Source organism: Camelus ferus, chromosome 8 (assembly GCF_009834535.1).
Source record: "Camelus ferus isolate YT-003-E chromosome 8, BCGSAC_Cfer_1.0, whole genome shotgun sequence".
NCBI classification, from domain to species: Eukaryota; Metazoa; Chordata; class Mammalia; order Artiodactyla; family Camelidae; genus Camelus; species Camelus ferus.
In genome coordinates, this window is record NC_045703.1 from 26,720,309 (window position 1) to 26,747,475 (window position 27,167).

General features: G+C 35.1%; 1 protein-coding gene across 1 annotated transcript in view; it reads left to right on the top strand.

Moving 5' to 3' along the window:
* LIN28B (lin-28 homolog B) overlaps positions 1-26,694 on the top strand; it is a 51,457-nt gene extending 24,763 nt beyond the window's left edge. The window contains exon 4 of the mRNA XM_032484878.1: positions 25,529-26,694. Within this exon, the coding sequence (XP_032340769.1) occupies positions 25,529-25,898 (370 nt within the window). The 3' untranslated portion in view covers positions 25,899-26,694. The remainder of the gene's footprint in view (positions 1-25,528) is intronic.
* Positions 26,695-27,167: the final 473 nt, after the last annotated feature.

Here is a 27,167-nt window from a genome sequence, read left to right on the forward strand (position 1 = left end):
TTATTTTCATTATCTTCTCGATAATTTAAAATTTTCATTTTAATCTTCCCTTTGCTTCAAGGGTTATTTAATTTTTTTATCTAATTGGAGCTGTGTTGGTCACTAATCTTTGGGATGTAGGTAATATGAGCCAACTCATAATGATTTAAGGCACTCGTCCACAGTTGTGGCCCCTGGACTATCATCAGCATCACATAGAATCTTGTTAGAAACGCAAATTCTCGAGCCTCATCAAGACTTACCCCAGGATATGGATCCCAGCCGTCTGTCTTTTGCTCTGTTTTGTTAGGTTATGTTTTTTAACCAACCCTCCAGGTAATTTTGAGGCACTGTGCAGTCTGAGAACCACTGGCTTAAGGAGGACAAAAGAAAATTTTTGACTCACATAATTCATAATTCCAAGAATTAGAACAGTTTCAGATACATCTGGATTTGGGTGCTCAATCCACATGCCAAGAGGGACAGAATTACCAACAGTTCTAACAAAAGCCCAGGACTGATTATATTCATCAGACTGGTAATGCTAGACAGGACTCATCTGCCCACACCTTGAGCTGAGGAGTGAGGTAAGCCCATCCAAACCACAAGAATTTAAAGTAGGGGAAGGAGGACTCTCTAAAAGAAAACCAAGGTGCTATTATGAAAAGAGATGTTGGGTGAGTTAGGCAAAAACAACTGATATCTATAAAACAGTGCTGTTCAAAGTAGCCAGTCTTCACACTGTTTCCGTTTTTCAATAGCACTAGGAGCTTGTGTCATAATGTAAAACATACTACTCCCTTCACTGAGAAAGTCTTAGTACAAAACCAGTGTCGCCTGTACAAAATATTCATTTCTTCATGTATTTAGAAATTTTCTTCTGTAGTTTTTTTGCAGAGTTCTTTCCTTGTTTCCTTTTCTCCTTGTAGAACTCCTTTTATTCAACTGGTTAGTTCTAAAATTGGTCTTTAAAGTTTCTTATCTTTTTTCTTAGCATTTCCATCTGCTGTCTTGCTTTTTGTTGTAAGATTGTTCCAGAATGTTGAGTTCTCAGGTGTGACTATCTCCTTTCACTGTTCTTCCCATTTAATTTTAAAATTTCAAATCAGTTTTTTAGTTCCAGAGAGCCTTTTAAACCCTGTTCTAAACTAATTGGTTTATGTTACAAGTTTCTTCAGAGAATTTCAGTGGGAGCCACATTTTCTAAAAGTGCTTCTTTCTTCATTAGATTACGTTGTCCCTGTGAGTTACTGTTTTTTTTTTTTTTTCTCCAGTTGTGGTTTTTCTTCCCTTAACAAGAGTACAGAGCTGCATTTCTTGAGCAGAGGTTCTGACTGTGGAAGGTACAGTTCTTGCTCCTCTGAGCTGTCAGTAAACAAACTATCAAACCATGACCCTTCTGCTGAGGGAGATAGGAGTGTGGAGGGATGGAGGGTCGAGGAGAGAAGCTGAAGAATACATTTCATTTACCAAAGGAACAAACATGAAAACACTTAGGAATAAAGCTTAATAAGAGACATGCAGGAACTAAATAGAGAAAATGAAAATTGTACTTTGTTAGCATAAAATAAAATTTGAGTCAATCTAAACACATATACAAAGTCTGTCCTGGGGTATATTATCTTTGTGTGTTTATGTGTGTGTGTGCATACTATTAAAATTGGCATTTTTTTACCTTCTTTTTTTATATAATTTTTTTCTAAATGGAATTGATTTTGTATAATAATTTTGTAACCAGCCACTTTATTAACTTCTTTTTAGTAATTTTAATAATTTTTCAATATATTTATGGTTTTCAAAGTATGAAATATTTCACCTACAAATAATAATTTTGCTTCATCTGTGATCATTTTTGGCATATCCAATTTTATGGCTCTTTCATTTGGTGAATTCTTCTTTCATTTGTTTCTGCCTTTGTTGCTTACCCATCCAGCGATTAGATAAATACTGATGGATATTTTTTTCTGGTTTATTTCTTTTAACTCTTAAATCCATCTAAAATTTATTTTGTAACTTTATATAATATAAAAGTTTATTCTAAATTTCCCCATACTCAGTATCTTTTGTTTGAACACTTTCCATTAATTTGTGAAGCCTCTTTGTTATGTAATGATTTCTTCTATATATTACTTCTAATGTGTATGTTTCAGGACTCTAATTTTGTATTGTCTTGCTTTTTCTTCCACCAGTTGTTTTTAGTTCTGTATATCTGTAATGCCTTTTTCAGTACCTAGAAAGCAGATCTCCCTTTATTACTGTCCTAAAATACTCCTCTAGCTCCTGGGTGAAATTTAAAGTTACTTTGTCAAGTCTTCTCATCACTACCAAGAAAATCCCACTGATACTTTGGTAGGAGTTCCAGTTATTTAATTCATGAAATTACTGAGGTATAGGAATTCCAGTTTTATAGTTGATAAACCTGAGGTATAATCTATAAATAGAAATTTAAATTTCCATAATGAAGCCATAAATCTAATCATAGCTATAGACTGTTACTTCATATAGCTTGATCTATTTTTCATGCTCTAAGAATTGAATTAATAAGTCATTGGAAATTATTTTAATAGCAGCAATTTAATATCTTTATATTTATTAAAAATAATTTACCTCTGACACTTAATACCTACAACTGTGTAATAAGTAAAATTTGGGTCTATGATATAATTAGAAAGTTATTGTTAAAGTAGGGAAAATAATGCTATAGGTATATATATTATGAATAGTCTAGCAGTTACACTGTTAAGAGTAGTAATAAAAAAAGAGATAAATAATCCTATCACAGACCGAAAATTATAGGAAAACCTGAAGGCATTGTCTGTCTATTCTATGTGTTTTTTATATAGATAAGCCTGTTTAAATTCTGGGTGACCCTAAATCCACGCATCTTAAATTATATTTTATTTACAAATTAAAAAGCTATCATGCCTGCAAACACTTGAACCATGCTAAAATCACTCATTTTTTGGCTCAAGAAGGAGGTCTGATGTCCTGTAGTGCATGGCCAGGCTGCTTTTCAAAGTCCAGTTGTCAGCTCAAATACTGTCAGTGCTGTGCTGTCAGTGAGAGGATTTTCTCAGAAGTCATTCTTGTTAAAGTTTAAAACAAAACAATAAACGGCTGCATAAAGGTAGCATGTTTATGGATTCTGTTCTCTTATATTAACCTGTTTGTCCATCTTAATGCCACTACTGTCCTATCTTGTTTACTGTATGTCAGTTGTGGTTGATTTTGTCCTGGAGTAGACATTTGGCAGTGTCTGGAGACATCTTTGGTTGTTACAACTGAGGAGAAGGGTTGCTACTGGCATTTAGTGGGTAGAGGCTATGGATACTGGTAAAAATCTTATGATGCTTAGGACAGCCCCCACAACAAGAATTATCTGGCCTAATGTCATAGTGCCAAGATTGAAAAACCCTGTCATGTCTTTACAGTAACTCTTGAAATCGGGTAATATCAGTCCTTCAAACTTGTTTATCTTTTCCAGAACTGTCTTGGACATTCAAGGTCCTTTGTATTTTTATATAAATTACAAATGAACTTGTAAACTGGATATTTGATTAGGATTGCATTTAATCTATAGAATAATTTGGTGAGAATTTACATCTTAACCATTTTGAGTTTTTGAATTCATTAACCTGATGTATAACCATTTATTTTAAGTTTTCATGTATTTCAGTAATGGTTTATAGTTCTTAGTATTCAAAGAGTTCCATATCTTTTGTTTACTTTATTCTTATTTTATGTATTTTGATGCTATTATATATAATCTCTTTAAATTTTATTTACTGTTTATTGCCAATATATAAAAATACAACTGATTTCTTGACTACTGTATTTATCTACTAATTCTGTTATCTTTTGTAGATTCCTTAGGATTTTATATGTTAATAATCATGTAGTCTGCAAATGATAATTTTTTCCCCTCCTTTTCTATCTTTATGACTTTTATTTCTTCACTTTTTTGTTTTGCTTTTGTGGGTTTTATTTTGTTTTGTTTTGTTTTGTTTTCTGTTTTTGTTTTGGCCTTCCTGGAGCAGCTAGGTACTTTAGTAAATTTTTATTTAGAAGTGATGAGAATGGACATCCTTGCCTTCTATTTGGAGGAAAATATTCAGTATTTCAGTATTTCCCTATTAATTATTATGATAGTCCTTTGTCAGGTTGAGAAAGTTTTCTTCTATTTCTAATTCCTGAAAAATATTAATCACAAATGAATGTTGGATTTTCTCATGCTTTTCTCTGAAGGTACTGAAATGTCAGTTGTTTTTATCTCCTTTAGTCTATTAATATGACTTTTAAGTTAATTAATTGACTTTTGAATGATAGTACCAACAGAAATGTTTTTCTGGAATAAACTCTGATCAGGATACCTAATCTTTTTATATTATTTATATAATTTATATATTGTTGGACTCTTGCTGATATTTTGCTAATGATTTGTGTATCCATATTCATGAAAGATACTGGTGTATAGTTTTATTTTCTTGTAATGTATTTGTCAGGTTTTGGTATTAGGGTTAACATCTTATAAACAATTTCCCTCCTCATAAGAAAAAAGGTTTTGTAAGATTGTATCATTTATTTAAATTTTTTTCTTTAAATGTTTGCTAGAATTCACCAGTAAAATTATCTGGACTTGGAGCTTTCTTTGTGGAAATTTTTTTTTATTACAAAGTCAATTTCTTTAATAGATAGGAGTAATAGTCAGAGATCTCCAGGGAAACAGAACCAGATTCTTTTTTTAATTAAAAACTGGTTTCTGAAACGTGGTTTTTATCAAACCTGACAATCTCTTCTTTTTAATTGGAGAATTGAGACTATTTGTATTTAATTATTGGTATAATTAGATACAAGTCTACTACTTTGCTGTTTGCTTGCTATTTTTCTTTATGCGTCCCCTGCATTTTTTTTTTTGCTTAATATTGTTTCACATGCTATAAAATGTAAGTACTTACAAAAGGATAATTTCATTCACCCCATGTCATCCTTTGTGGTATTGTGTCTTATATTTACTTTGCCGTAACGTATAAATTCCACAATTCAGTGTCATTACTTTTACTTTATATTGTTATTTATCTTAGAAATAATTAAGAGTAGAAAATAGATAGCATTTTATGTTTATGTATACATTGCCCATTTCCAGTTCTCTTCAGTTTCTTTACATAGGTTGAAGTTTTCATGTTGTAGCATTTCCTTTGAGCTTGAAGAAGTTCCAGCCCCCTCCCTTTTTTTTTTTTTTTTTGGTAAGCATTTTTTCTTGTGGAAGTCTGCTGGCTACAAGTTCTCTCAGATATTCTTTTTTTTTTTTAATATTTTTTATTGAGTTATAGTCATTTTACAATGTTGTGTCAAATTCCAGTGTAGAGCACAGCTTTTCAGTTATACATAAACATACATATATTCATTGTCACATTTTTTTCGCTGTTTTAAATATCTTTATTTTACTCTCATTTTTGAAGGATATTTTTAATAGATTCAAAATACTCAGTTGAAAGTATTTTTTCTTTGAAGATGTTGTTTGATTGCTACCTGGACTCCATTAGTTCTTAGAAGACATCAAATGTCATTTATTTCTGCATTTCATGGTGTGAAATATGTCTGTTTCCGTTACTCCTTTATTTGGGTTTTTAGTAGTAAGTACCATGTGCCAAGGTGTGATTTTCTTTGTATTTATCACGTTTGGGGTTCTCTGAGCTTTTCTGATCTGTCGATTAAAGATGTTTTTTGTAAAATTTAGGAACCTTTTAGCCTTTATTTCTTCAAGTATTTTTTTCTGCCTCATTTTCTCTTCTTTTTCTGGGACTAACTACATATATAATGCTTTATTTCATATTATACCACATGTCACAGAGGCTCTGTTCATATTTTTCAGTCCTTTATTTTCTCTGAAATCAGTTCATACTATTTCTTTTATAGTCTATCTTTAAATTCACTGATTCTTGTTCTGCAGTTTCCACAATGCTTCTATCCAGTCGGTGAACTCTTCATTTTAGATACAGCTTTCAGTTCTAGAATTTCCAGTTGGTTTATTTTTTATAGTTTTCTTTCTTTTTCCTGCCAAGTTTCCCCATGTTGTTTATCCAGCATGTCCTTTTCCTGTATGTTGTTGAATATATTTATCGTAGCTGTTTTGAGCTCTCTTACTTCCACCATTTGGGTCTTTTCAGGGTCTTTTCTATTGTCTGCTTTTTTCCTTGAATGTGAGTTGCTTTCTCCTGCTTCTTTGCATGTCTAGTAATTCTTTTACTGTATGCAGATTGTTGTTGCTGACAGTTGTAAAGAGTCTAGATTTTTATCTTCTTTATAAGGTGTTGAGTTTTATTGTGGCAGGCAATTGAATTACTGGTAGATTTCTATTCTGCCGGCCTTGTTTTTATTCTAAATTAGTATACATTTGTGTTGGTTTTGTGTTTAGTCCTAACGTGCAGCCCTTCCTCTGAGGAATTGTCCTTATTTCTAAGGTATGAGTTACTGGGATCTCAACTGAATGCCCAAGCTGCTGGATTAGAGATCCAGTGGTGATCTTGCCACTCTGGCTGGGAAACATTCCTGTATCTCCCAGCACTGTGTGACCTTGCGTCTTTGCTTATCTCTCCACCAAATAATAGCAGCCTCTTTCTTCTGTGCTTAGCAGTCTCACTCTGCGTATGGGTGCAAGGGGGCTCTTTGGCACAGATTTCTTCTCTCCAGTAACCTGTTCCACAATTTCAACTGTTTCCTAAACCTTTAGCTCAAATCTTTAATTCTCTCACTCACTGACATCACAGTGCTATGCTTGGGTTCCATCTCTTTGAACCTTAGTCCTGAAAGTCTGCTCAGAAAGCGAGGTCATACATGGTGCTTACTTTGAATGTTTCCCGTCTATAGTGCATTCCACTGCCTGTTGTCCCATCCAGTGCCTATAAACTGTTATCTCAGATATCTTTTCCAGTTTTTTAGTTGTTTACTGGAGGAGAGCAAGCCTAGCAACAGTGAGTCTGTCATGGCCAGAAGCCTACTGAACCTGTATATTCTTAATTTGTTTGTAACACAGAAAGTAAAGAATTACAGGTAGAAATGATTTATTTGGGGGTTGCAAGTTGTTTTTCAGCCCTACTGTGATACTGTCTCCAGAAACAATTTTTCTATAAGCTCTTGTATTATTGTTTTGTTTTCTAGTCCATCGGCTATTCCTTGTCACCTATGAAAGGATATGGTTTCCAAGGTCTTTTTATGTATTTGACACTGAATTTATGTCTCAGCATTTGGTAGGGTTAAAAGATGTATGGTTTGTTTTCTGCTGTACTTCATCTCTATCTCTACCATGTTACAACATGGGGAATTGGATACTGCACTGATAAATAAGGTCTAGCTCATTTGAAGAGTGTATTTTCTCATATTTTACATATTGATTGTTTTAAAATTTGACTTGACATGCTGTGCTGCTTAAATTAAGGTCATTTCCTTTCTTGTTGTATATAGTTCACTCACACTAATTTTTATTCTACTATGCCCCTGTACCTGTCCTTTTTTATTTTCCTGTACTTGTATGGAATGGCTTATTTATTTATCATAGACAAGTACAAGCACTGACAATTTCATTGTGTCTTCTAGTGTGGTATTGTTACTGCATTTTTTATTGAAATATGTATTATTTTATTATAAATTACTTTTTTCTCCCATATTTTATGCTTAAGTTATGTATATATAAATAAATATAAAACATATGCATACCTAATGTGTATATGTAGAATATATTACTTTAAATCTTCTTCAGGATAACAATAGGGGCATTACAAAAATATTTATTATAAAAAGTAGACACGGGCCTGGTAATGTTAAGAACCATTGCTTTAAACATATCAAAATTTATTTATTTTACAGTCTGAATCTGATCAACCTACTATCTGAAGTCTTTGGGTCTGATTCTACTAGCCCTAGTTCATGGTGCCCCATTTTCTTTTGTTTTTTTATGATTGTTTTAATCAGTCATATTTCTTGGACTTTTATCTGTGTGGGAATTTTTTTGACTCCTGACTAAAAAAAATACTTCTTTTCCCCAGGGATTATTGTGTGTGTGTGTGTGTGTGTGTGTGTGTGTGTGTGTGCGTGCGTGTGTGCGTGCTTTTATCATGTACCTGGAGACACTTGTACCAACTGTGAACCATGTTATAAGACATGCTCGGTTTATACCACATCCCCACTTGAGCTGCTGCCTGGGTTGTGGTTATCACTTCTCAGCAGAGGTTTGTCTTCTCTTCCTTCCAGCCCCATGTTGGGGGTGGAACAGTTTCCATGCCATCCCCTTCTTCAGGGAAGTTTATTTTTCATTTATCTTCACATCGTGGGTGCAGGATTTTTGCAGCTGGGGAGAGGGGTCCAGCTCTATGGGACAGAATCTCCTTTGGCACCCTTAGCTTCCAGGCAGATCCTAGACTTTGTTTCCTGACCCTTCTGCTCCAGCATCCCCCTTACAAACTTAAAGCTTAAGGCTGGCAGTGTTCTGTGGATGCCTCCATGGTGAGAGTCTATTTCAGTGTTCCACTTACTGCCCTGGTTTCCTTCCTCTCACTTCCTTTTTGACTTCTAAGCATTCCTGGCTTTCTTGCCTGATCAGTAATGCATTTCAAATGGTGTTTTAAAAATACTTTGTCCAGTATCTTTAGTCGTTTTCAGTGGTATGATCAGAGTATTTTTATATGCTACTTTGATGGGAAAATAATTCATTGATTTGGGGGGGTATGGTTGATTCAAAACACTATTTTTATTAGTGTGAGTTTTGAAAAGTATTTTGGGTCATTTTTCTTTCTCTTTGTGCATTTCCTGTTCATGTCTTTTTCCTGTTTTTCTATTGGACTCTGGTGATTTTCAAAAGAATATATAGTATACAGCTTTGAAAAGAGGTTTTTCTCCACTCCTTGAGGGATTCCTATTTCCTAAGATATGCATGTTTGACTCTGAGGAAGCTCAGTTGGGTGCTGGCACTGCAGTTCAGTTATGGCTCCTTAATTCTTTTGTGTTCATTGTATGTTCTGAGGCTTCTTACTGCCTCCTGCTTGCTGAGTCCATCAACTTATTTTAATACCTCATCTAATTTGATCACTATCAGCCACTTTCTCCACTCCAAAACTGTATTTTCTTTTTTAACTAGGGAAGCACCTCTTTTCTTGCCTTCCTACTCCTCTGACTGTTGGTTCTCAGACACCTCACTGGTTCTTCCACCTGAAAATTATTAAATAGAAGCATTTCTGAAAGCTTTATCTGCAGTTCTCTTCTCACGCTTTACGTTTTGCTGGCTGACCTCTGTCCTATGACTTTAACTACTGTGTGCCTTTTCAGTAATGTCTCCCAAATCTGTGGCTTCAGCCTCAGCATCTCCTCAAGTTTCAGATTAGCAGTATCTCCAAAGATGCACGTCAACACGCAGTTAACTTTAGTTCTCCTGTTGCTGCTTCTCTGAAAACTCATGTTATAATGATTACTGAAACTTAGTCAAGAGTCTAAAAGATTTGCCAAAAGATGACTAGATAAAGGGAAATTGAGCTGAGTCTCATAGTTTTTGCCCAGGAGATGAGGCTGCTACCACAGGGTTGTATGATAGCCTAGTGGGTGCCTATTACTCTGCAATGTTGAGTAGAATACGTACATAACAGTGACATCGGTACAAAAAGTATGCTAGGTGGGAATTCATGCTTTTATTTCTTTCTGACATTAGTCACTCTGTACTTCACCCACTTTAATGAGCTGCCCTTTTGATACTAAATTCTCTCCCATCTTTAGGATCCAACAATTCAGAATTATTTTCCATTTTCATTGTTTTTATTCTTTTATTGCACTATTAAAAATAATACAGAGTGACTAATTTAATAAATTTTTGTTTGTTTCATTTACATTATATAAGGTGATACTAATATGCTCATCACTGGTTAGTAATTGAGTGGACCAGTGGGTTGATAGATGTACACAGAGTGTCAGTTAGCATGACCAGTCTGTGGCATGGCGTAGAGACGGGAGGCAGGAATCTATCCCCAAGTTGATAGGAAATTGAAAAGACTGTTTATAGGCTTAGGAAAGTTGACCCAAGAGTAAGCTTTCTGTTTCCATTTTGCTTTTAAAGGACAAAAATGCTAGTGAAGATTTTAATAATAGCTTTTCCTTTTCTTTGAGACAACCAAATAATGTAGCAATACACACTATGAATGCAGTGATGAACTATGGAACTTAAAAGATAATTAATCAATACTAGAAGACATCTGGAAATGAGGGGTCAGAATGGCCTTGAAGAGATGAGTTGAGTTTGAGATTACAGGCAGACATCAAAGTGGGTATAATTTGTGAGCGATCAACATAAAGAAAATCGTTTGCTTAAAGGAGAGATTTTTCAGAGGAGAGATGATAGACAAGTGTATGTTTAGCTCTTGGTGAATCCATGAAGATACTGAGAATAAGATAGGAAAATAATGTCAGAAAGTAGAAAGAAAACCAGTGTAATAGAGTATCTATCCTACAAGCTAGATGAAAGAATGGTTTCTAGAATCTAGGAATAGTGAACAAATTTCCCATATATAAAACTGTATTATACACAGATTAATGTCTTTACAATTTTCTTCAGCTACAAAATTTTCTGATAGAATTTATTAAAACAAAGTTACTCTAGATTTGATTTTTAGGGACTCCAATATGTAAATCACAAAAATACTGAATACTTTCACAGTTACTCACATACAAGAAAAAATGGTTGGCATCTGCAACAAAGCAAATTAATTTACTAGTATCTCATCAAAATGCAGAGTAAGAGATAGTAAAGAAATCCCAGTACACAAGGAATGATAAATGCAAATTACTTATAGAGTATCCATAAAATATGCAAAATATCATTATTAGGCTATTTAGTTTGTTCTCTTTACTATTCTTGAAAAGGGAGAGATATTTTAAGCTTTTCCTGTTATTTATTTTTGCTTTCTCCAACCGTAATTTATGAGAACTTTAGTTCTTCTATTATTAGTTATCTTACCACTAGTGGAGTGGAAGTGCTTCAGGAATGTAATATCCAAGATTAGGGAAAGAAATTGTTTCTACCATTTATATAGAGCTTTGTAGTTTGCAAAGAATTTTAAAATATTTATCTCATTTGAGACCAGCAGTAACCATGTGAAGTAAGTGGGAATTATTATCTTTGAAAAAGGATTCCTGAACGATGAAACTTATTTATGGACGAGGAAGCCCGGAGAGATTAAGTGATTTATCATGCATCACTGGAGTTACAGGGTGAAATCCTGGGCTCCCCATTATTAGGTCTGTGGTCATGAGGCATGTATGTGTCAACTTTGAAACTCAATTTTTTCAACTATAAGATGAAAGATTTTTAAAGATATTAAATTATAAAGTATGTTTAACATTCAGTTTAGTAATCTGGATTTCCGTTTTCTTTTCCAAGCTAGCCAGTTGCCTTCCAAGACATCCTCCAGTTTCCCAATCCTGTCTTCTTATTCATGCCATATGTTCACCTGGCAAGAAGACTAGCTTGTTGTAGCCAGGCCAACTCCTTTACAAAACCATTCCTGTTGCTCCCAATACGTGTAATCATGTCTTCTCTTGAAAAGATGTAACACTTTCTATCTCTTACACCATTCATCAAATTCTACATGTTATTAGCCACCAATATACCAGGAAGAACAGCCATCACCTGTTACAATCTGAGTCCAATGGACTCTTGTGAAACCTATTTTAAAAATCCATTTTACAAATAATTTACAGATATAAAAGTAAAGAGATATTATGAGAAACAACTGGATTGGAAATTAATTAAATTAAGAAGTTAAATGTAACAAACCCCAATTTAATCCATATTTTTCTGGTATGAAGATATACATATCCAAAATGGGCAATATCCTTTGAGCAAAAATAATTGCTCATAGATGAGCCTGGAACATAACCATCTTATGAATATTGATCCAGATTTCACACATATCTCTAAGAGGTTCTGACTTTTTATTGCCTCTGGTTTTTCTTGCACTTATATCATCAAGATGCAATGCTTTGAAAGCTTTCGTGGCTAATTTTGTTGAATTAAGACTGGTCATTTTCTTCATTCTATAATAACATTTTCAGTTTTAGACATTGATTAGAATGATCAGTTTAGTGAACTTTTTCATTTCTATGCTGTTTATCTCCTTTCAGTCAGTGCCTTCAGTATATGTCCACTTATGAACCATATCAAGTAAATTCCCTAGCACAGACTTGATAAAATGTGAAAGAATACTGTTACATGTCCTTTAGCAAATATTCCTTTCAAAAAAATTTTCCATGATGACATCCTCCCTATAGAATGACTAACTGGATAATACATTTCCTTTTTGTCCATAGAAGTATAGTGTTCATTCATTGATTCTTGAGTTTGAGAAAATGTATTTCTAGGATATACTATGTGAAGACTCATAATCTGAGATTTAGCTTGTGCAATTAATTTAATCATCATTAGAGTCTGGAGTATTGCTGTCTGTCTTTTTGTCTTTGTGTTCTTATTCATGTAACAATTGTGAAATGTCTTCTGTCAGTTCTCTTTTCTTTGCCATTATGGACAGAAAATTAAAGTGTCTGGGTTCTCAACTGTGTTCAATGAAGGGTTAAACAGAAAAAGATGACAAAAACCCTGTCTCCTGATGTCTTTTATGCTTTCTGGAAAGACCAGGCAGCCCTTTGGGCAGTGCAATGAGAAGGATAATGAAATAGCCATGATTTAGTTCAACTTTATCATCCTTCTAGATGATCAGATCATTTTTTAGTTTTCTTTTTTTTTCTGTGAGAGCCTTAAATTTAAAATGGTTTTTTGCCAGTTATCCAAAAATTATTTAATTATATAATTAATAGATTATTAAGGAAGCAGATCAGAATAATGTTACATAGATTAAATTCTCTGCCAGTAGTTTTGAACTCTAGGATTGCATAGGGCAATTGAGTGATAATTTATATAATCTTGATTCCAAATGAACATACAGTAAAATTGATATTTATGGTTATGAAATTATGACTGAGACTATTGAGTCTAGGTATTTAAAATCTCTCCCCTATCCCCCCTTTTTTCATCCTCTGAATTGCTTCTGGTCTCAGGTGCCTCTCCTCCCAGCTTGGACCAGCTTATTTCAGTAATGCTTCTATGAGCAAACTTGTACCCTTCATCCTTTTGTTGGTTCCCAGCATGCACTTTGCCAACCCCAACTGGGTAAATTTGGGTCTGTTGTACCTGCCATTGCCCACTACTGGGCTGGCAAATATTTCTTGGAAAACTCATAAGATCAGGCTAAGTTGTATATTATAAGACTAAGATCATAAATAGTTTAAACTGGGAGAGAATCAAGAGAATTAGGAGAATTCAAGTACTAGCGCCATCTTGCAAGTGAGATGAAGAGTTAGTTAATAATAGAGCTAAAACCAAGAGCCAAAGTTTCCTGACCTTTGTTTCAGTGATTTTCCAGCATAGTGAGTTAAGAAGTGGGAAAGTTATATAAAATATGAGAGAAGAGGAAAAGCATTAACAAGTGGGAAAAATTCTAATGTCCCTCCCCACTCTAGTTTTATTGAGGTATAATTGACAGGTAAAATTTTAAGATATTTAAAATGTACATCATGATGATTTGATATGTGTATACCTTGTGAAAGGATTCTTCCCATCTAATTAATTAACTCATCCATCACTTCACATATTTATCTCTCTTTTTTTTTTTTTTTTTGTAAGAACATTTAAGTTCTCTCTTGGCACATTTCGATTATACAATACAGTATTATCATCTGTGTCACTATGTTGTATATTAGATCTTTAGACCTTATTCATCTTACAGCTGAGAGTTTGTATCCTTTTACCAACCTCTCCCTATTTCTCCCACCCCCTGACCCCTGGCAACCACTTTTATATTCTCTATTTCTATGAGTTTGACTTTGTTTTTTTAATTCCACACAAAAGTAATTGTCTTTCAGTATCTGATTTACTACACTTAGCATAATACCTTCAAGGTTCATCCATATAGTTGCAAATGGCAGGATTCCCTTCTTATGGCTGAATAATATTTCATTGTGTGTATAAAAAAAACACATTTTCTTTATCTATTCATCCATTGGTAGACACTTAGGTTATTGCTATGTCTTGGCTTTTGTAAATAATGTTACAGTGAACATGAGGGTCAGGTATCTTTTCAAGATAAAGATTTCGTTTCCCTTGGGTCCATACTCAGAAGTGGAATTGCTGGATCCTATGGTAGTTCTATTGTTAATTTTTTGAAGAACCTCCATACTTTTTCCCATAGTGGCTACACCAATTCTCATTCCCATCAGCAGTGCACAAGGGTTCCCTTTTCTCTACAATCTCACCAACACTTGTTATCCCTTTTGGATTTTTTTGATGACAACAATTCTGACAGCTGTGAGGTGATATCTCATTGTGGTTTTGATTTGCCTTTCCTTAATAATTACTGGTGTTGAACACGTTTTTGTCTACCTGTTGACCATTTGTGTGTCTTTGGAAAAGTTTGAATTTTCTTATTATTTTAAACTCCTGAGCATAATTCTCAGGATCATGAAAGAGCAGAATGTTTCACGGTATAGGAAAAATTAGTTCACTGAGAAGAAACACAAAAACTTAAATTGGGTCCAATAACCCTGAATGTTAAAATTTGTTGTGCATTTATCTTATCTTTTTTCTAGATTCTGTGTGCTTAAAGAACAAGGTCATCATGATTTCATAATGATCTTTGCATCTCATGCAGTGGCTTCTATGATATATATTTACTGTATGAGTATTATAGGATAATTTTCAAAAAAGGTAACATAACTCACGAGCAGATATAAAATGAGAAAGTGTTAAAAATTTTGCTCAGTTAAATGAGGGAAACAAGCAGATGTTATAACCTTTTCAAAGGAAAATCCAAAGGGGAGACACATTTGTCGATTAGGAATATTGAAATTAACATGCAAATAGAAGCAACACTAGCTTTTTCCACACAGAAAAGTCAATTGAAACTGACAAGGCAGAATTTGCCGCTTTTTGGGCAAGAATAACTTTGCAGTTATTGGCAATTTAAAGAGCTGTAAAATAACTCATAGAATCTGAATCAGATGATCCCTAATTGTGAGTGAGTCTAGACAAGGCATGGTTTTCCACTGAAGCACAACTTTTTCCATACACATATTTTGTATTCAATTATAAAAATAAAACATATGAAGAGAACTTCACACTCAGTGTGATCAATAAATAGCGCTTTGCCATTTGCAGCTATCATATTGTAAAATATTTATTAGTTTTCTGAAATACATACATTTCTAGAGTAAAATAGATCAAATATTATCCAAAGAATGTTACCTCCTTTCACTACACCTGCCAAGATATTTTTCAAGGCTTTTTCTGTTAGAGAAACATAGAAGAATTATTCAAAGGCTTTGCTTCTTTTGTCCCACTAAGAGAATAAACCAAATTCTTCATGTAAACTTTACCAACCAAATTCAAAGGATGACCAAAAGGAGATGAAAACTCCATTGTTCAAATGCTAAAGGAACTGTCTTCAAGACAAGAATATGCACAAATAAATTTGTAATGTGCAGAATCTAGTTGTAGTCGTTTACACTTATTTGGACATGGGTCAACAATCCTGGCTTGGCTCTGTCCAAGGACCTGTCTGCTCTTCTCATACCTACCTTCAGCTCTGACCTCCATCCTTGGCTCAACAGCTGTCTCTTTCTGTAAAAGTGGCCGTGTGTTTGCAGCATCACAGCCTTAAAATGTTCAAATAGGAAAACAAGATTCCTGAAGGGATCAGTGATCAGAAAAGAGATCTGCAGGGATGCCTTGGCAGCTTGACCATCCATCCACCTTTAGTCACATGGGTGACGTGAAGAGCAGCTGCAACCAATAAGGAGGGAAAAAGAAGTTGCCATGAGGCCAAGAATACCTTACATGACTTTACCTGAAGCCTTACCCTTTGAGATCAGACCTACACAGAGAGGAGATAACATCACAGTTTATGAAAGTTATCTGAACGTAGTAGCAATTTTCCTTGTTCAGTTTTTACCTACCTACCTACATGGTGAGCAATTTAAGAACTTCTCATTCTTGGCAAAGAGCAGTATTTAGCTTCACAGGAAGACCAGTTGGGCTGGAGAGGGAAAGGACGGCGGTCATTTACATCTCACCTATACTTCATCATTTTCCTCAGCAGGAGCTGGTGCTGGGACGGGAGATCAAACTTATTGATCATTAGAAGCCTTTCTTTGGTGATTTCCGCAGAAGAGTTTTAACTCCTTCTGATCCCTGAGTAGCTATAGTGATGGGAGATGGTTTTGGACAGTCTCCTTTTGCATCTTGCATGTGAGTTAACCCTGTGGGTACATTTTGGATAGATAACCAAGCAACATGCTCTAGGACAACAGGTTCTCTGTAAATATATTTTAATGCTACTCACATAAACATTGTCAAAATTGAAAGTTTACACACAGTTCTTTCTAATTCAGTAATATAACAATTCAGTTTTAATATTAAAAATATTAACTAAGTAGTACAACGATAGGGAGTTGTTTTAACACTGTCTTCGTAGAAACTCAAATACTACCAGCATTATTACTTGTATCAAAGGTAGTAAAGCCATGGTAACTTAGCTTTGAATAACCAATTTGGCTAAATAGCAACCTTGACTCATTTGGCTAAAACCAGGATTGCATCTTTTAATCTAGCCCTCTTTTTGCTTCCAGCTTGGAAATAACCAGCATAAATCTGAAACTGTTATCTAACCTTCTTCTGGGCAGTTCATCAGTCATGCTACTAAAATTGATTCCTGACCTCTATACATCTTTCTTTCCTTAGAAATTTCTCATGCTGTCTCTTCCTTCTGTGTTTTCACAGAGGAACTGTGTGTTGTAAAGTATGAGCTTTTAAATTTTGCCATCCTTATTTGAATACCTAAGTTTTTTTTAAATACCTGAAGTATTTTTATTATGTGTTTAAATTCTATCATATATTGTTTCGATGTTTCCACCTACTTCTCCAGATAACAAATTATTGTTTCACCTATGAAGTAATCCTTATGAAATTCCTCTTTTAAAATGTCTGTGCTTCTGGCCAAATGTTTAATAATAAAAAAAATTCAATGTAGACAAAGAGAAAGATATCCTTTAGAAGGATTTATGAATTAATGTTAACCATAAAAATGAGGCTGGTTTTCTGAGCCAGAGCCTAAAAAGAAATCGTGTGATGGGCAAGAAAAAAAAATTTATAAACGCTGACACATATAAAAGTAGTCATGGAATTGTCTTTCTTCAGGCCAAGCCCGTGCTTATTTACAGCAGGTGCCACACCTCTGACACTGGTGAATGTGAAATGGTCTGGTGGAAAGCAAGCAGCCCTGGAGGATTTAAGTTTTCACCAAGGCTGCTATCATAACTGACATTTTCAGATTTCTGTAGTCAGATTATTATAGTCTGATTCTCCCATTTAAGTAAATACCTAATTTTAACTATCTCAAGGTAAGTTAAATATTGAATTCTTTCCTTCATATTTAATACCAGCACTAATCTTCTAAAACTACTTTATGCCTAGAGGTCAGTGTGACCAAATATAGTGGATAAATTGACCTTGATTCCAACAGGAATGAATTTAAACCTGCAGTTTGGATAGCTGCAGCGCTGCCCCTGCAAAAATACATTTGGCTTTCGTGTGTGTGTGTGTGTGTGTGTGGTCCTAACCTGGACACCCCTCCTTACTTGTAATGGGAGCATGAAAGCCAAGCTGGCAGATGCCCACAGCATGTGAGATTGGGTCCTATTTTATAACAAACTGTTTTTACTCCTAAAAATTGAAAAGCATTAAGTTATCTGTGTATAAGTATGTCCTTCTCCTTGTTCTTTTCAACTTTTCCATTAGCCAGAAGAGATTACCTGTGTGGGATACTGTTTGTCACCTACAAGAGAGAGAACATTTTTATTTCGATACAGATTTAACTTATGACCTAGAATTCATGGGTACGCTCCTCAGGTTATGATACAAGGCAGCAAATTCTCAACAAGCTATTATTGTTCTGTGGAATTGCTGCACAACCTACCAAGTGCTTTTAAACATAATGGAATGAAATACAAAGATGCCTGGCTTATAATCATATGTGATAGAAGGGCCCTTACATGAAAAAGGCTCGCTTTGCCCCAGTTTCTCCAGTGAGTTCTTTCCCCTTTCAGTGTCCTCCTCTATTTAAAAACTGCTGTATGTTTCATCCCTACTTCTCTTGACCCTGCACCACCGTTCATCATGTATCTGTGCCCCGCATTTTCCATCTTCTAGTTTTTATAAGATGATGAAAGGTTTGCGAATAGAGCTATTACTATATTTTAGGTGGTTGTCAAGACTACTTGGGTGCATTTTTAGCTGGTGTTATGATACAGATGACAGACCATGGCATTAATAAGATAGAGTGTCAAAAAACTAATAAACACAAGACAATCCAAAAAGCAGTCAGGAGAAGACATCAAACAAGATTTTATTTGTCTACACACATGTGCGCGCGTGCGCGCACACACACACACACACACACACAAAACCATCAGCTAACTATTCACATCCATCTCATTAGTATCTAGTACAGAGTGATACATACTGTAGATACTCTTAAGTGTTTGGTTTTTTCTGTTTTTCCTTTGAATTTATGAAAATGACTGCATGGGTATTGTAAGCAGTTGAATCCACTAGTAGGCCAGATATCTAGATAACTGCTTATCATAGAACCAGATAGTAAAAGAGGTTAGAACAGCAGTTGGTAAGTAAAAAAAATACCCTCTGAACTCGGTGCAAACCCCAGATCAGTTGAGTAAATGGTCTGAACCCTGAGCTCTAGAGGAGACATGGAGTGTTCATTTCCACTGCCAGCAGTTTTGCAGTTTTGAGTTCACATTAGTTCCATTCACAAAAGACTGACCCTGGCTTACTATAACTAAAACTAGGCAATGCAGAGCCATCTAAACATCTACTGTTTATTACCAGAAAGAACTGAATGGCAATTATACTAAGTTTTGCTTTTTAAAAATATTGAAAACCTATCCTTAGGATAGTCAAACTAATAAGCAGGTTTTAAACCATCTATTATGCACTTTATTTTTCCTAAGCTTAGAAAACAGAGTGAGCAGTAGCACCTTCATCGAAAGCACTCTTCTAGGTGAAATGTAGTTTAAATATTAGAGTTTTAAAAAGTTCTGTGGCTAAAAGACTTTATAAGAAGCAGAGATCTTTTTATTATATCTATATTCATTTTCTATGTAATAGTCAACAGAATTTGGCTATTAGAAATGTTTGCAGGAGCATCTATAGTAAAGAAGTTTATATGCTTTTGAGAATTATTTTAGATGTAGGCAACAGAAGGTGGAGAATTAAAAGGGTTATTATGGGAAATCAATAAATGTTAATTGGTAATGATGGTGAAGTTTAGAGAAAGGGGCAATTGATTCAAGAGCTGTAAATTATCACCCGTTTTGATGACATGGGTGCCTATACATTGAACCCATCCTTGATTGATGAACTAAGAATTGAGTAATGGCCTCAGAAACAGAGAAACTACTTGTGAAACTAAACTCAGTAGGTTTTTGCAATGTTCTTCCAAAATAAGCAGGGATCAGTGATGTTAAAAAGTTGTGGGCTTCTGTGCTGTTATGGCCAAAAGTTTCAGGGAATCATTTTTAGTTCACAGTAAAGAAATTAGATCCATACACACCTTTTTTTCTCCCTTCCCTCCCTTCCTTTTTCCCTTCCTTCCTTCCTTCCTTTTGAGGCATGGATGAACTATTGAAACAGTGTCTGCAGGAGTATTCAGTATCCTGCTTTGAACCACATTCCTTATGGTTGGGATTATGGAGTGCTCTCTTGGTGAGGCTGTCAGTGCTAAACTCAGATTTGTCTGCAGCTGTGGGTATCAAGTAGCTGCTCACTCTCAACTGGGAAGCTTTCTTTAAAAAAAAAAAAAGTACTGCTTGCCTGGGGCTCAAAGATCCTGATTTAATGGTCTGGAGTAGGGCCCAGGCATAAGTATTTTTTGGAAAGCTTCCAAGATGATTCTAGAATTGCTGGTATACAGGTTCACTGTCAGTCATCTGACAGTGATAATGAAAGTCAAATTACAAAGTGGAGGTGCAACTTTATTATTGCTCTTCTTTTTTCAATTATACAATATATAAATTTTTTGTTATTTAAGAAAGAAAGTACACAAGAATTTGTAGAGTAAAACTGAACAAACATCCCCCTTCACCTTTACCTCTGTTCTCTCCAGGTGTAACCAGTTAATGTCCTGTTTCTCCTTCCAGTGGTTTCCCACATATTTAAAACTGCAAACAATTACTTATAATCATGTATAGTGTTTTTGAAACATAAATGGGATTATACTGTATTTATGTATTATACTGTGGTTTGCTTTTTTCACTTAATTTGTCTTAGAGATCTTTCCGTGTCAATACATATAAATGTACCTCATTTAAAAAATACATTCTTTTACTTCACTCCTTTTAATAGCTATAGAGTATTTCTCAGTATATGTGGGCTTTAATTTCTTCTTCAGTTTTACATATTGTTAGCTCAGTGGTAAAGAGCAAAGACTGTAGCCAGACTACTTGGTTTTGATGATAAGTATTATTGTTTTTGGCATTATTTTCATTTAATTTTTCTGTTTTTACCAATATGGACAACATTCTAGTTAAGTTTTAGTACCCAAAACATTATGCTTTTCAGTGAATATTCCTGTAGGGCAAATTCTTAGAGTTGCTGGGCCAGAGAGTATGTATATTAGTATTTTGAAAAATGCTATCAAGTTTCCCTCCAAGAGCAATTTACATTTGCTCCAGCCAACAGAATCTCATTGCAATATTTATTTCAAGACCTAAATAAATTGTTCACATCACAATGTGACTTCATGGGCTAATAACCTAATAACTAAGATGACTGGAATTTATTTTCTTTATTTTGACTGGAATTTCATTGAATCAGTTTGATAGCTTTGATTACAGCATGTCAACCTGAAGTTTCGATTTATAGTCTTAAGCCTACATTTAAGGAGAATGGAAAAATGATTTACTGATTTTTTAAGACAACAATTTTTAACATATAAAGTACAAGAGGGATGGAAGTAAAACTGGGCGTTGGCAGTGAGAAGTCTGGACTGGACTAGTTGCAGCCTTTCATTTTATAGTTGGGATCACTCACTTCCCCACAGCATAGTGACAGAACAGTAACCCAAATCTCAAGAAAAATCTACTTCAAATCTATATGTGTCTGTGTTTTAAATTCAGGACCCTGTATTTTTTAGACTTACATGTAATAAAATGTACATGAATATTACTGTGTATAATGTTTTTATATAATGAAAATACAAGTGAAATTTATTATTTTCAAATAAAATTTCCTTCCGTGTAAACTCTCTGAGGCTCACATTTTTTTCATCAACACAACGTTGATATTGTAGAACCTACTTCCCAATATTTTTGAAAACAATATCTTTACCACTGTACTTAGGAAAAATATATAAAAATGAACTCTATTAAAATGTTTTATTGTTTAATTGCCTTACAGCCTTAGGAGTTTGGATATAAGAATAACAAAAGAAGCAAATTCCCATGAAGAATAGGTTGCTTTGATAGAGGAAAATCAGTGCACTGCTGCTGTTTACAGCTCTGGCTCATCACTGTGTTCTGACTCTCCTCTTGGTATCTTGGGGCAGACCCTGTGGAGTGAGTAAACTATACCCAGTGTAAATTTAGATGATTAGAAGCTCTGAGAACAAAGTGAAGCCTTCAGGAAGGCGAGCCTAAGAATCTGTCTCTTACCCTCAGTAGGTACAGGGTGGGCAGGTTGCTTCGACGAAAAACTCCACTCTGGACCCTCTGCTTCTCGTCTGCTCTCTTGGGTTCTCTGATGGCATTTCCTCCCGGCACCTCCCTCCCACCTCCAGACTGGGATCCAGCACATCCCAGCACTGGGTCTTGGGATGACTGACACACAACTGAATTAGATGACAAGTGTTTAGACTTAGTAAAATCAAAAACTGTAGACTTGATGAATATCATCAGCATCGTTTCTGGATTTTAGTTGGATTGTATCAGGGTTAACAGTGATAAACAATCTCTTCAAAGAATCAGTTGTTGTTTCTCCAAATTAGTTTCTGAAATTCTTTCCAATCTGTGATTTTTCTTTACCTCTCTGGCCTCCCATTTGGAAATTTTATTGATCCTTTCATCTGTCTTTCCCGGATATGTTTATGTACCCTTTCCTGTGTTCATCCCTCCTTCCTGCCCTGTCACCTGCACTTTTCCGACTCTATTCTCTCTCTCTGACACTGCTTTACTTACTGTTCTTTCATTGTTTCCTTCCTTTTGAGAAGCTTACAGATCACTGTGTCCTCATCCCTAATGCCTCCATCTAACCCCCCAGAATATAGATTTGTTTCCATATATATATTCTTACTAGGTTAATACTTTCAAATACTTAGAAGCACTTATGATATATTTTTTTCCATTGCACTTTTAGTCAAACAGAGCTGGCTCTTTATCTGTGTGTAAGTGTCAGCCCAGTTTTTAAAAATTACTTTTGGGACCTGTTTTAATGCTTGCATCACCACATAAAATCATTCAACTTAAAAAAAGCAAGCTGACTTGGAGAGGTGTGGAGGGTGAACAAAGGAGACTGGTACTATGTAGAGCTCTGTATACAAGGAGTATGTGGTGTGATAATCACTTGTGAGCTGAAAGGTAGCTGAATATTTCCATTTTGGTGTCGGTCCCTTGGGAAGGAAGGGGTTTCATAATGGGGTGTGATCTGCACTCTTAGTGACTGGCATTGAATGATTAAATAGAAGAGGAGAATACATACCCCTCCTCCCCTTTTAAGGCTAAACACATTTACACTGAATGCAAATCTTTTCAGTGCAGAACAGTCTGGCCTAATGATAGCATAAATCTGAAAAGCTCAAGAAGTGAATTAACTATGCAGATCAAAATGCAAGGAAACCAAAATTACATAGTATCCTTAACAATAACTTTTAAAAGCCAAATGTAATGGTAAATGCACACACACAGTATGATGGAAGACCCCATTTGTAAAAATGGAGTCCTGACATCAGGCCCTTGGTAGATGAGTGGGCAAATGGGTCCCTGAATTGGATACCAAAGTGACTGACAAAATTGACGTGTCCACAGGAGAGCCGCCTCTATTACTCAAGCCTTTAACCTATTTTCTCTCTCTTCAAAAATGAGCCCTTGAGTGGATGTTATCCTCAAGAAAGTGAATTTAATTCAAAAGAAGATATTTTATAGATGAGCAAATTTATTTTAAGAATTCGTTTATCCATTATAGAAGAGAAGTATGTGGGAAAACATTATTATAAGTAATAGGGTTAAATACTTTTTAAAGATGCCATTTTTGAGTGTTTTTAGGGGACCTGAATTTCAAGCATTAATCATAATTTTTATTATTCTTTGATTTTGCATTACCTCTTAGAACACATGGCTGAACAGTATTGAAACTTGCATTATAATATTGTTTCATTAATTTATTATATTAAGGCATGTGATTATATAATAATTTAATCATGAAAAGAGATTTCTTGATTTTTCACTTTAATTTTTGAAAATCTGATGCTTTCTTTTTTCCTGACATAAATACTTGTTAATTACTGCAAAGAGTAAAAAAGCCCATTATTCTTGTGAATCCATCATTCTAAAATCTGTAAGGTAATATTGATAACTAGAGGAGCAGGCCATTGATAACTAGGACAAGTTATCCTAGTTTTTGCCATGTAACAAAAATTAGCTTATAGTTATCCCAGAAGATAAAATTCTAAGTATCCTGCATATACTTCCCAGTGGGTTAGGAGTAGCTTGTCTTTGAAATATATGGTAGTATCTGCTTGCTATATAAGCTTGCTAGTCTCACACACACACACACACAGATAATTAATATAATTAATTATTTTGTCATTGTAGCCTTAAGCTGATTCTCAAGATAGTTACCTATTTTGCTATCATTTTTTAAAAAGTGTCGTGACCTATTGTGTGTATTTCATAGTGAGAATTACGGAGTCATAAGTGTATTGGGAAAATAAATTTAAAATAGGAAACCCTTAAACATTTCATTTGGAGACAAATCAATAAGCAAAAAAAATCAAGTAGATTAAAATCTTTGTAAATATAAAATTTTATTTCCTCTACTTTATTATATTTTATTGTTTATTAATATAAAATTTTAAAGGAAAGAAAATCTGATTGAAATTGAGCAAATATATCTTCCGAATAATTTCTCAGCTTTTAGAAGCTAAGTCAAAATTCCTAACATATAGTACAAGCTGTGCCCCAGTGTGCATTCAAATATTAATTAAGGATGGATTTATATTTATTTCAATTTAGAAGAATTTACCGCAAAAGGAAAACTAACTTCCTACAGAAAGAAAAGTTTTTCCTGTCACCGAACTAGCATCAAATTTTACTAATCCAATCTAAGTATCTAGAAGCTTTCTTTTATAGCATTCTTCTGATTCAGATACTTTCTGTTGTGCTCTAAAATTACTTGGTAATTCCCCATGTATCATTTACGATAGATGTCTGATTTTCTTATTTATCAGATTTCACTGCACTAACGTGTACAAAGAGAAAAAAACTCTTCCAGTTTACTGGTTTCCGCAGCCAAAATAATTAATACCCAAAGAAATGTTAAACTCATAAAGTTTAATTTGTTCTGTAATTTTCCCAATTGCTGGTTGAATTGGCATTGCATATTAAGTCAACAGCTGTGTTTTTTAGCTATCTTTTTAAAGCTTGCTGGTGGTTGTGTTTTTTGGTTTGTTTTTTTTTTTTTTTTTTTTTTTTTTTTTTTGCTGAACGTGGCTGCCCTCTAGTGGATTAAACGTCCTTTACAATAACCTCACTGTCGAATCATTTCTCTGTGGAGTGATGAGTCTTTCATGCTTTAGTATTCTTGCTTTTCATTGACTTTTGTATTCAGTACAAGTGTTAGAATTTTGCTAGAGCATTTTGGTAATGATAATCTTTGAAGCAATATATTTTAAGTAGCATTAATACTTATTAGGAAGGCGTATTAAAATAAGCTGCCCTCATTGACATTTGGTGTATTTTAGGGGTTTTTTTAGTTTAATTATTTTTGCAGTATAGTTGGTTTACAATGTTGTGTTAATTTCTGGGGTACAGCATAGTGATTCAGTTATACATATATATTCCTTTTCATACTCGTTTTCATTATAAGCTATTAGAAGGTATTGAATATAGTTCCCTGTGCTGTACAGTAGGACCTTGCTGTTTATCTTGTTTATATATTGTAATTAGTATCTGCAAATCCTGAACTCCCAATTTATCCCTCCATCCCCCCCTTTCTCCCCTGGTAACCACAAGTTTGTTTTCTATGTCTGAGTCTGTCTCTGTTTTGTAAATAAGTTCATTTGTCTCATTTTTTTTTAGATTTCACATATAAATGATATATGGTATTTTTCTTTTTATTTTCTGCCAAGCATCTTATGATAGAGCCCTCCTCAAGATGTGTTCATTATTCTTGTTGCAGATGCTACAACTGTGGTGGGCTTGATCATCATGCTAAGGAATGTAGTCTACCTCCTCAGCCAAAGAAGTGCCATTGCTGTCAGAGCATCACGCACATGGTGGCGAACTGCCCGCACAAAGGCATGGCGCAGCTGCCCCCCGGTTCTCAGGGAAGACAGGAGGCGGAGTCCCAACCGTGCGCCTCGACCTTCCCTCGAGAGCTGGGGGGAGGGCACGGCTGCGCGTCTCCACCGTTTCCGCAGGAGGCAAGGTCCGAGACCTCGGAGTGGCCAGGCAGGTCCCCCCAAGACGCTTCGTCCACCAAGCCACTTGCGGCACCAGAAGAACAAAGCAAAAAGGGGCCTTCCGTTCAAAAGAGGAAAAAGACATAACCCTTCTCCTTAACGCATCCTTTTCTCTCCCCAGTTGGGAAGTCTACCTCATGCAAGTACAGGGGAACAGTATTTCACAAACAGCAGCTGACCTGGGATTTTAACTACTGTTGAGGAACTGTGAATTTCTGTAAACAGACAAATCACTCTAAGCAAATGACCTTTGAGCAGGGTGTCCTGTTTTCACGTTACTCGCAGAGAATGAGATGCTATGAGTATCTGTATGTGCAGGTGTGAGAGGGGGAGAGCTTGAGTGTGTGTGTGTAGGAGGATTTTAGAGAGAATGTAGACACATGTATAAAGAGGGCTTGTCTTTATGTATGTGTGTACAGAGCTATTAAGCACACACCCACACTCACAGAGCTGGACATCCCCAAGAACTGAAAACCCACATGAAGTATTTTAGATGGTTTTGAAAATACCCCCTGGAGTTTTCTTGAAATACCATTCCCTTTATATTACATTAAGGAAAAAAAATGACTGTTACCTTTTGTGTGAACCAAAGGATACTTCAAATCTCAGAGCTGCCAATCATATGGTACTAAAGGTTTTTAAGACACCAGTTCTCCCGAATTTGGGATTGCCTCTTTTTCTTGATATCCATACAGTGTGTCCACCCCCCCTCAACCCCTTTGAAGGCAGTACCTTAATTCCATATGCCTCTGACTGCCATAAACTTTTTTGAATCTGGGATACATAACTCCAGAAAAGACAATGAATGTGTAATTTCTGTGCCGATATTTCAATGTTTTTAATTCATGTGTTTTGATTGTAAATTAGATGCCTATTAAGAGAAATGAAGGGGAGGGCAAATGTATAAATGTAGTGACTTGATTGTTCTCAATGGTATTTTGATACCAGCTCATTATAATCTTTTACCTGTTGTGAGGTTTTTAAGGGACTGTGGCAACAGCAGCTTCCCTTGACTGAGTCAATCCTTCTGACCATCGCTTCGAGCAGGGGCCTCCTTGTTTACTACTGAAGACCTTGGAGGAGAACTCCAATCGTTTGGTGTATATTTTCAGTGGCTGTTTTTATTCCCCCTGGAGAGTCACCTGACTTGTTTCTAAAATATACAAACAACACAGCACAGATATTTGTAAAGTGCCAGGGTTGGGAAGGAAAATGAAGTGAATGCTCACAATTGCCCAATATGTATGACCTTGAATAACATGAAGAAGTACAGTGTTTGGTGGCAGGCAACTAGCGTGATGAGCCTGGGCCAAGAGGTACCCAGCCCTCTCCAACCAGAGAGGTAGAAGTCTTTTA